At 35.0% G+C, this 11,710-nt stretch overlaps 1 protein-coding gene across 1 annotated transcript in view; it reads right to left on the bottom strand.

Annotated features, from left to right (window-relative positions):
* The window catches only part of LOC133642747 (ATP-sensitive inward rectifier potassium channel 12-like), a 13,692-nt gene extending 5,089 nt beyond the window's left edge, over positions 1-8,603 (bottom strand). The window contains exons 1-2 of the mRNA XM_062037109.1: positions 8,301-8,603; positions 1,207-1,307 (exon numbers count right to left, since the gene is read on the bottom strand). Of these exons, the coding sequence (XP_061893093.1) occupies positions 1,207-1,235 (29 nt within the window). The 5' untranslated portion in view covers positions 1,236-1,307; positions 8,301-8,603. The remainder of the gene's footprint in view (positions 1-1,206; positions 1,308-8,300) is intronic.
* Positions 8,604-11,710: the final 3,107 nt, after the last annotated feature.

Raw genomic sequence — 11,710 nt, 5'->3', positions numbered from 1 at the left:
GTCAAGTACCAAAATATGTGACTCTGAGGGGTGTAGCTGAAAAATGTGTTTAAAATGCTAGCCTGCTAACTTTAGCATGCATCAAGCACCAACATATGACTGAGGTGAATACCCACAAAATTAGCTTGAGTAAAAAAACTAGCATACTAACGTTAGCATGCTAACAGGTATCATTCATCAAGTAACAAAATATTTGGCGCTGAGGTGTATACCTTTTTTAAAATGAGCAGAAAAGCTTGCATGCTAATGTTAGCATGCTAAAATACTAACTGTAACATGCGTTTAGTACCAAAATATATTTCTCTGTGGTGTGTATCTGAAAAATGTGTTTAAAATGCTAGCCTGCTAACGTTAGCATGCATCAAGCACCAACATATGACTGAGGTGAATACCCACAAAATTAGCTCGATTAAAAAAACTAGCATACTAACGTTAGCATGCTAACACGTATCATTCTTAAAGTAACAAAATATTTGGCTCTGAGGTGCAATACCTTTTAAAATGAGCATGCTAATATTAGAATGCTAACGATTGTGCCGCAGACTGTTACAAAATGAGCTATGGGCCACACTTTGGTCACCCTTGGTGTTAATCCTTCAATGTATTGAGTTGCCGATAAACAATCAAACATTCCGAGCAAGCTGTGACGTCGTTCAACCTTCTAAATAAACTACATCTCAATCTCAGATAATAGCATGCTTACAGTTAGCATTAGTAAAATACCAAAATATGTGACATTGAGGCGTACACCTGCTAAATTAGCAAAACAAATCGAGCATGCTAATGTTAGCATGCTAAAATACTAACTGTAACATGAGTCTAGTACCAAAATATATTTCTCTGTGGTGTGTATCTGAAAAATGTGTTTTAAAATGCTAGCCTGCTAATGTTAGCATGCATCAAGCACCAACATGTGACTGCAGGTGAATACCCACAAAATTAGAGTAAAAAAACTAGCATACTAACGTTAGCATGCTAACTAGCATACTAACGTTAGCATGCTAACAGGTATCATTCCTCAAGTAACAAAATATTTGGCGTTGAGGTGCATACCTTTTTAAAATGAGCATGCTAATATTAGAATGCTAGCGATTGTGTTACAAAATGATCTCGGTGTTAAGAGTTTGACGGTCGGAGCTGCCGATGAACAATCCCACATTCAGCCGTCCCACACAGAAGTCTACCACCCTCACCTGTGGCACTTACTTGTTCCCATGGCAACAATAATCCTTCATTGGAGGCCGGGGTGGGAGGATGGCTGCCACCAACCAGGCGTCCACCAGGCAGCAGATACTCGGCCAGCGGCGCTGTAAACAAAAGCCGACATTAGAGCTGAGTCAGCAGGACGAGTCATCAGTCAGGATGTGGATGACTCTTTCTTGATGACTCCTTCTTCATGACTCCTTCTTCATGACTCCTTCTTCATGACTCCTTCTTCATGACTCCTTCTTCATGACTCCTTCTTCATGACTCCTAATCTGACAGAGCATCCTTCACCTTGTTTCACACAAGTAAAAATGTGACTTTAGACTTAGTCCCTACCAGAGGTGTGTAGTAACGCGCTACATTTACTCCGTTACATCAACTTGAGTAACTTTTGGGATAAATTGTACTTCTAAGAGTAGTTTTAATGCAACATACTTTTACTTTTACTTGAGTATATTTATAGAGAAGAAACGCTACTTTTACTGCGCTCCATTTATCTACATTCAGCTCGCTACTCGCTACTGATTTTTATCCATCTGTTAATGCACGCTTTGTTTGTTTTGGTTTGTCAGACAGACCTTCAAAGTAGGATCTATCGCATGCCTGCGTTTCACCAATCAAATACAGTCACTGGTGACGTTTGACTCCGTTTCACCAATCAAATGCAGTCACTGGTGACGTTTGACTCCGTTTCACCAATCAGATGCAATCACTGGTGACGTTTGACTCCGTTTCACCAATCAAATGCAGTCACTGGTGACGTTTGACTCCGTTTCACCAATCAGATGCAATCACTGGTGACGTTTGACTCCGTTTCACCAATCAAATGCAGTCACTGGTGACGTTTGACTCCGTTTCACCAATCAAATGCAGTCACTGGTGACGTTTGACTCCGTTTCACCAATCAGATGCAATCACTGGTGACGTTTGACTCCGTTTCACCAATCAAATGCAGTCACTGGTGACGTTTGACTCTGTTTCACCAATCAAATGCAGTCACTGGTGACGTTTGACTCCGTTTCACCAATCAAATGCAGTCACTGGTGACGTTTGACTCCGTTTCACCAATCAAATACAGTCACTGGTGACGTTTCACTCCATTTCACCAATCAAATGCAGTCACTGGTGACGTTTGACTCCGTTTCACCAATCAAATGCAGTCACTGGTGACGTTTGACTCCATTTCACCAATCAAATGTAGTCACTGGTGACGTTTGACTCCGTTTCACGAATCAAACAGAGCTTGGTCATGTGACTGCCGCTGCGGCCACAAGCTTAAGCTTACATGAACTCAACGTCAAATTTGAGGAAGCACATGGTGGTAAGTAACGTTAGTAGATATTTTGGCTGTCACCGTAGGCTGATGTTAGCTTCCCTGCTATGAATCACTGTCAAATGTACATCGTGTGGGTATAATTTATTAACACACTGCAGCCTCATAGACACACACACACACACACACACACACACACACACACACACACACACACACACACACACACACACACACACACACACACACACACACACACACACACACACACACGCATGCATAGAAACACCAGTCAGAAGTGCACAGTGTGTTCCCAGGTGCAGCCCACACCTATCAGTTTATGGTTTGCGTAAAGGCTAACTTGTTATTTTCCTTCGTAATCTCTGCCTACTGAGCCTATGGTGCTGTTAAGTTATTGTGGCTCAATTTGCCTTCATTTTTTTATGTTAATGTATTATTATTTAATGTATATTATTGTTTTAGTTGCTTAAGAGATATTCCTGGCTCTGAATTTGCTCATTGCTATTTTTATGTTTTTGTGCATTATTTGTTGGCGTCATCATTAAACGAGCAGGTTACTCATCAGTTACTCAGTACTTGAGTAGTTTTTTCACAACATACTTTTACTCAAGTAAATATTTGGGTGACTACTCCTTACTTTTACTTGAGTAATAAATCTGTAAAGTAACAGTACTCTTACTTGAGTACAATTTCTGGCTACTCTACCCACCTCTGGTCCCTACTTGGTGGTGCCATGCCTGCGGACATCTGAGACGGGATTATCTGCTGGCAAGGAGCCGTGTGCACCCTGAGGACCTGCTTGTGTGATTACATCCACCCACTTCTTTAAAAACGTGAAAGTAATCAAGGCTTGTTTAATCCAAACTGCTGCTCCGTAGTTTAGGAGCGCGGTTCTTAACCACTCAAATAATAACACTACATTTTGTAATCTTACTCTGGATTTGAATGAAATGATGTCCAACCTACTTCCACTTGACAACCTTGTCAAAGGATGTGAACGCAGGTGTTCATCACAAAGATGACGATCAAGGCTTTGGTCAGGCTGATTACAAAAATAACTACTCATCAAATATACTGCCAAAGTAAAACTTCATAAAAACTGATGACTAATTAATTTACTGCTACATACAATTGCACAGTGCCAAATTAAATTAATTCCAACTAAATTGGATAAATTAAATAAATAATGTTTCTTTTTTTTTCTTTTTTTTTCTTTTTTTTCTTTATTTTATTTTATTTTTTTTGTCCTGTCCAGCTTCTCAGACAAACCATATAGTAGATGTAGATGATCATATAGTAGATGTAGATGATCATATAGTAGATGTAGATGATCATATAGTAGATGTAGATGATCATATAGTAGATGTAGATGATCATATAGTAGATGTAGATGATCGTATAGTAGATGTAGATGATCATATAGTAGATGTAGATGATCGTATAGTAGATGTAGATGATCATATAGTAGATGTAGATGATCATATAGTAGATGTAGATGATCATATAGTAGATGTAGATGATCATATAGTAGATGTAGATGATCATATAGTAGATGTAGATGATCATATAGTAGATGTAGATGATCATATAGTAGATGTAGATGATCGTATAGTAGATGTAGATGATCATATAGTAGATGTAGATGATCATATAGTAGATGTAGATGATCATATAGCAGATGTAGATGATCGTATAGTAGATGTAGATGATCATATAGTAGATGTAGATGATCATATAGTAGATGTAGATGATCATATAGTAGATGTAGATGCCCATATCAGCTGTTCACATTGACTTTACAAAAGAGAAGTGTAGGATACTTCTCTTGTTGCCTTATTTGTATTTGACTTTATTCAATGTATTTATATTATCATTTGGTGCAGCCGGGCCGGAGCAGGAGGGGATAGAAAGTGAAAAAAGGAAGACAGAGGGGGGAATTGTGGGGACAAGAGGGGGATAAGACAGAGAGACTAAAACAACAACAGCAAACACAACAACAACAACAACAACAGAGCAACATCAGCAAATAGGATATGTACAAATATGATGGTACAAGTGATAGCAAAGAAGCAGTTAGCGAAATAAATAATAATACAGAAATGACAATGAGCATTATTACACTACAAATGGAGCAATACAAATACCAATAGAAATATCACTATTGATAATGAATAATACCAATAATGTACCTCTATTATCAACAATACAGTTGTTCAAATGCAACAATACATATACGTCATGATAACTAGAGATATGAAAGAATGCAGAAAAATGGAGGGGAAGAAAGAGAAGCAACCTACATTAACCTTGTAGATTGTTAGATAATATACGTATGTTTCTTAAATAAACTGTGAAGAACATTTTCTGGACTATAGATTGCACCCACTACATTTGAGAAAATAAAGAATCCTATTATTAGCCACACCAGACTATAAGCCAAATTAATATATGTTGTGTAATGACTTATTTACACAGAAATATTCTTAAATCTTATTGTTAAATATTCTTAAATATTTACATACCTTAATTGTGTCTGTAACAGGGCAGTAAAATGGCGCGATCAAACAAAACAGAAGTCATGGTCATGGACCTAGTAGCTGCGCAAGCTAGTTTAGTTGAGTTTTTTAAGGACCCCCATTAACATGGACCCCGACTTAAACAAGTTGAAAAACTTACTTGGGTGTTACCATTTAGTGGTCAATTGTACGGAATATGTACTGTACTGTGCAATCTACTAATTCAATCAATCAATCAATCAAAGTGTACACCGCAGTGGAGACTATTCTTCCTGGGGTCCAGGCCCAAAAAACATCACACAATCACAAAACAAAAGATTACAATGCAGCACAACACCATCAATAATAAAATCTTGTAATACAAAAAAGAGCAACAACAAAAAACAATAAGTTGGAGTTGACATAATAATGTTTATACCAAAGATAAAAAGAGCAATATAAAAATAGATATATATATTTTTGCAAAAATAAAACAAAGAACCAATGGCCTATAATAAACACATTAGTGTACCAAAGACAAACAATAAGTGAAGAAAAAGTACCATCCATCCATTTTTTACTGCTTGTCCCATAATCAATAAAATAGCTAGCTCTCCAGTCAGCTAAACAGACTCAATAACTCCACACTGACGTTTTGCTGAATTTACTGAGGAATTTGTGAGAGTGAAACAATACAAAAAGAATGTCATTGTGAGTTAATAATACTAACACAGACACTTGTAAATGTGTTAGCATGTTAGCTAACGCTGACAACGCTAGTGTCATTACGACATTACGATAGCAGGTACAAATATGCGCGAAAACACTCCTACAGACATCACACATGGGACACTTTAGTAAGTAAGAATAGTTTTAGTTATATTGTAAAACTTACAAACGTGGCTTGGACTGATGAATGAAGAATCCATACGAGTAGAAACGCAGAATGGCAGAATGGCACTTCTACATCCGGTTCAAAGCTTTAAACTGCAGGAAACACTTTTTTGCGTTTAGAAACGTCTCTATAAACATAAAAACTGTAGCTTGCAATGTCCACTCTCCCTGGGGTGTCGACTGATGGGATGGTTGTATCTTTCAGCACTGCTGCTCTCTTTCCCCGCTCCTCAGATAAAACAAAATGAGTTTTCTTAGCAATATTGTCAGCTTTTATTTATACTGTGTTCCTTTTGCGAAGTGGTTAAGAGCAAATATTCAGTGCTTGAATCAGTTCGGATTTGTACGCAGCGTGTGGAATTTCAAAGTTGACTTTAAGTACGAACTTTTCCCGACTCAAAGACCACACAGCAGCAGCAGAAGATGGGAGTACCTCTCGCTGGTGGTCGGAGGAGCCATGTGAGCACTACGGGTGAAAAGTAGTTCCTCTGTGTTAGCTCTTACAACCTGCATGTAAATAAAACTTTGTTTATAGTTTTGGATGTTTTTCTAAGAGCGCTTTATAGGCGGAATAGATGAATCCTCATTGCCTGCTTTGTTAGCCGCCTCATACTAGCAGTTTTTTACTATTTAGAATGTACAGAATAGGGAAAGACATTATCCTGTCTCACCTAAGGATTGTAGATGATGGGCAACATTCCAAAAATAGCTAAGTTTTCTTTTCAGTAGGACTTGTTTTGTATTTTCACCTTTTTTGTTTTTTATTTTGAACTTTTTTGTTTAGAATTTTGACATTTTTAATTTAGAATTGACATTTTTTGTTTTGTATGTTGACCTTTTTTGTTTTGTATTTTGAACTTTTTTTATTTTGAATTTTGACATTTTTTGTTTTGTATTTTTACCTTTTTTGTTTAGAATTTTGACATTTTTTATTTAGAATTTTGACATTTTTTGTTTTGTATTTTGACATTTTTTGTTTTGTATTTTGACCTTTTTTGTTTAGAATTTTGACATTTTTTATTTAGAATTTTGACATTTTTTGTTTTGTATTTTGACATTTTTTGTTTTAATTTTGACATTTTTTATTTAGAATTTTAACATTTTTTGTTTTGTATTTTGACATTTTTTGTTTAGAATTTTGACATTTTTTTATTTAGAATTTTGACATTTTTTGTTTTGTATTTTGACATTTTTTGTTTTGTATTTTGAACTTTTTTATCTAGAATTTTGACCTTTTTTGTTTTGTATTTTGACCTTTTTTGTTTTGTGTTTTGACCTTTTTTGTTTAGAATTTAGACTTTTTTTTATTTAGAATTTTGACATTTTTTGTTCTGTATTTTGATCTTTTTTGTTTAGAATTTTGACATTTTTTATTTAGAATTTTGACCTTTTTTGTTTTGTATTTTGACATTTTGTGTTTAGAATTTTGACATTTTTTTATGTAGAATTTTGACATTTTTTGTTTTGTATTTTGAACTTTTTTGTTCTGTATTTTGAACTTTTTTGTTTAGAATTTTGACATTTTTTATTTAGAATTTTAACATTTTTTGTTTGGTATTTTGACTTTTCTTATTTTGTATTTTGACCTTTTTTGTTCAGTATTTCTGCTGGAAGCAGTCAGGTGTGCTGGCTCTATGCTGGCTTACCTGCACCATGTCACACCCGCACGTGCTTCCGGGCTGGAAAGCTACTTCCTATCAACTTCTGGCTATGTCTTAGTTTTTGTTGGACCCAGTTGAAGTGTTTCTGTGAGTAGGGATTCAGTTCTGGATTGGTTGCCTTTATTTTGCTGGTTGTGTGTAGCGAGCGGTGCGCTGACAGGTAGACGGGTCTGTATAGGGTCGGCTCGCTCACCTGCACTGTCTTCCCCCTCACCGTTTTTTTTTGTGACTTTTGACACAGGCGAGATCTTTTTCGCTTTTTTTTGTACAATTGTATTTTTGACAAATTACCATTCAAAAATGAACCTCCCACTTGGGGGTGTGTCACACTAGTCGGCTCACGCTTGTCTCCCGATGCCCTCAACCACCACCAAACATTTGGGACCCCAAAAAGAACATTTTGTGCCATACCTGACACGCCTGCAACATATGGGGGATTTATGTGCACGTTTAGGGCCTCAAAAAGGCGTCCAAACGTACAGAATAGAAAACACAAACTTTACATACAGTAAAGTTTTATGATAACCTGCAGCTGCAAGTTCGTAATGTTTATGAATGATCATGACGATAAACACGCTCTCGACTCACAAGTGCATGGAGCTAAAGTTGCCAGATGTTTTTGATTAGGATTATTGAAGATTACTAAAGGATGGCGGTGCCTTTCCTAGTATTGTTGAAGAAGTATACCACAGTGTTGTAATACTGCTTGATTTTGAAGATTTGATATAAGTACAGTTGAATATTACTCACCTTATGAGTTGATGTTGAGGCTTTTCAATCCCTTCTGCCCCCAAACTTCACCTGGCAACCCATCCAGCATGTTTGGACGCTTCTTTCTCTCTTTTGCTGTCATTGAGCGCTTTCCTTCCTTCCTTCCTTCCTTCCTTCCTTCCTTCTAATCCTCCATTGTCCTCCTTTGTAATCCTGCTGCTGCCCCAAACTGCTGCGTCAATATGTGCTGGCTGCACCGCCCGGGAGGGGATGGAGGCAGCGTGGGAGGCGGAGGTGTTGGCGGTGATAAAGAATCACTTTCAGACTGCAACATCAATCAGAAAAAAGGACACTGACCACTTTTTTGTTGTTGAACTTTTCAAGCTCAGCTTCAGTGTTTCTGCTCTTTGTGCTCCACAATGGACGTCATGAGGGGGTCACGTGGGGTCACCTCTACTTTTATGTACGAGCCGTTTTTTACTGTTTAGAATGTACAGAGTAGGGAAAGACATGTTCCTGTCTCACGTAGGGATTGTAGATGATGGGCAACATTCCAAAAATAGCTAAGTTTTCTTTTCAGTAGGACTTGTTTTGTATTTTGACCTTTTTTGTTTTGTATTTTGACCTTTTTTGTTTTGTATTTTGACCTTTTCTGTTTAGAATTTTTACATTTTTTATTTAGAATTTTGACATTTTTTGTTTTGTTTTTTGACCTTTTTTATTTTGTATTTTGACCTTTTTTGTTTTGTATTTTGACCTTTTTTGGTTTGTATTTTGACCTTTTTTGTTTAGAATTTTGATATTTTTTATTTAGAATTGACATTTTTTGTTTTGTATTGTGGCCTTTTTTGTTTTGTATTTTGAACTTTTCTGTTTAGAATTTTTACATTTTTTATTTAGAATTTTGACATTTTTTGTTTTGTATTTTGACCTTTTTTATTTTGTATTTTGACCTTTTTTGATTTGTATTTTGACCTTTTTTGGTTTGTATTTTGACCTTTTTTGTTTAGAATTTTGATATTTTTTATTTAGAATTGACATTTTTTGTTTTGTATTGTGGCCTTTTTTGTTTTGTATTTTGAACTTTTCTGTTTAGAATTTTTACATTTTTTATTTAGAATTTTGACATTTTTTGTTTTGTATTTTGACCTTTTTTATTTTGTATTTTGACCTTTTTTGATTTGTATTTTGACCTTTTTTGGTTTGTATTTTGACCTTTTTTGTTTAGAATTTTGATATTTTTTATTTAGAATTGACATTTTTTGTTTTGTATTGTGGCCTTTTTTGTTTTGTATTTTGAACTTTTCTGTTTAGAATTTTTACATTTTTTATTTAGAATTTTGACATTTTTTGTTTTGTATTTTGACCTTTTTTATTTTGTATTTTGACCTTTTTTGATTTGTATTTCATTCATTCTAAAGACGAAATATAAACATTGCGAATCAGAACATTACACAAAAAATGACAATATGCCATTTGGGGAGAAAATGAATGTGAATGCTGAAAGGCGCAAGCTGAACTTAAAGGGGAAGTGCACTTTTTTAAAACATTCACATGTGAATAATATAAATACAGTCTATTATACAGAATTATTCACATGTGAATAATATAAATACAGTCTATTATACAGCATTATTTACATGTGAATAATATAAATACAGTCTATTATATAGCATTATTCACATGTGAATAATATAAATACAGTCTATTATATAGCATTATTCACATGTGAATAATATAAATACAGTTTATTATACAGCATTATTCACATGTGAATAATATAAATACAGTCTATTATACAGCATTATTCACATGTGAATAATATAAATACAGTATATTATACAGCATTATTCACATGTGAATAATATAAATACAGTCTATTATATAGCATTATTCACATGTGAATAATATAAATACAGTTTATTATACAGCATTATTCACATGTGAATAATATAAATACAGTCTATTATACAGCATTATTCACATGTGAATAATATAAATACAGTCTATTATACAGCATTATTCACATGTGAATAATATAAATACAGTCTATTATATAGCATTATTCACATGTGAATAATATAAATACAGTTTATTATACAGCATTATTCACATGTGAATAATATAAATACAGTCTATTATACAGCATTATTCACATGTGAATAATATAAATACAGTCTATTATACAGCATTATTAACATGTGAATAATATAAATACAGTCTATTATACAGCATTATTCACATGTGAATAATATAAATACAGTCTATTATACAGCATTATTCACATGTGACTAATATAAATACAGTCTATTATACAGCATTATTCACATGTGAATAATATAAATACAGTCTATTATACAGCATTATTCACATGTGAATAATATAAATACAGCATTATTCACATGTGAATAGTATAAATACAGTCTATTATACAGCATTATTCACATGTGAATAACATAATTACAGTCTATTATACAGCATTATTCACATGTGAATAATATAAATACATTATACATTATGTCTTCTTTGACTTCCTGTCAAATCCCACATAGAGTTTAAGATTTTAGTCCTGACTTTCCGTGCGTTGCCTCACACCCTGCTTTTTGTCTGCAGGCGTGACACAGAATGAATGAATGAATGAATGAATGAATGGATGAAGCCTTCGTGCACAAGGACATGGTTCGCACACAGAGGTATATTTGGCTCAATCTTAACGTTCATAGACCGAAACGTTCGCAAATAGAGGGATTCCTAATTGGAGGTTCCACTCTACATCCATTATTTATAGTTCTTCCTTTTGCATCTTGTTTTTAAAACACCTCCTCAGTGTGGGACTGTGGGTTTAATTCTGCCAATATGCCAAATTCTAGGCGGAGGAAGACGGGGGCGGCAAACAGCGTCAACAGTGAATAACAAACAAACAAACGTGGAGATCCAGCAGAAATGTTGACTTTTCCAGGATATCTGCTCTCCAAAATATGTTTACATGAAAAAGTATGCATGCTTTTATTCAATTACTCCTTCTGTCCATAGTCCTGGGTAAGGTGGAGCCAGACTGGGCCCGAACTAGGATTTGACAAATACCGAGGTCCAAATACCGAGGTCCAAATTGGTGGTCCAGGAGGAGCTTTGAATACTTTTACCTTGAGCAACACAGTGAATTTACAGAATAAAAGCTCTGATTGAGGTAGAACTATCACGTCTTTTATTATCTAACATCTTTGACAAACAGCAGGATTTTGTAACGGTCCCTAGGATATTGTCAACAATGAGGAGGATTAGAACCCACGACCTACTGTTTGACTGCAAGGTACCAAAAGTCCAAGAGAGTAATTAGTCACCATGTTCTCATCAGTGACAGAGCACGATCAGTACGTTTTTGCTCAAATTTGATATGAAGCTCCTTCTCGTCCAATAATTTACTTTTTACCTGTGCTTCTTTACGCAAA

Source organism: Entelurus aequoreus, linkage group LG25 (genome assembly GCF_033978785.1).
Source record: "Entelurus aequoreus isolate RoL-2023_Sb linkage group LG25, RoL_Eaeq_v1.1, whole genome shotgun sequence".
Classification (NCBI taxonomy): domain Eukaryota; kingdom Metazoa; phylum Chordata; class Actinopteri; order Syngnathiformes; family Syngnathidae; genus Entelurus; species Entelurus aequoreus.
This window is presented reverse-complemented; position numbering and strand designations above follow the sequence as displayed.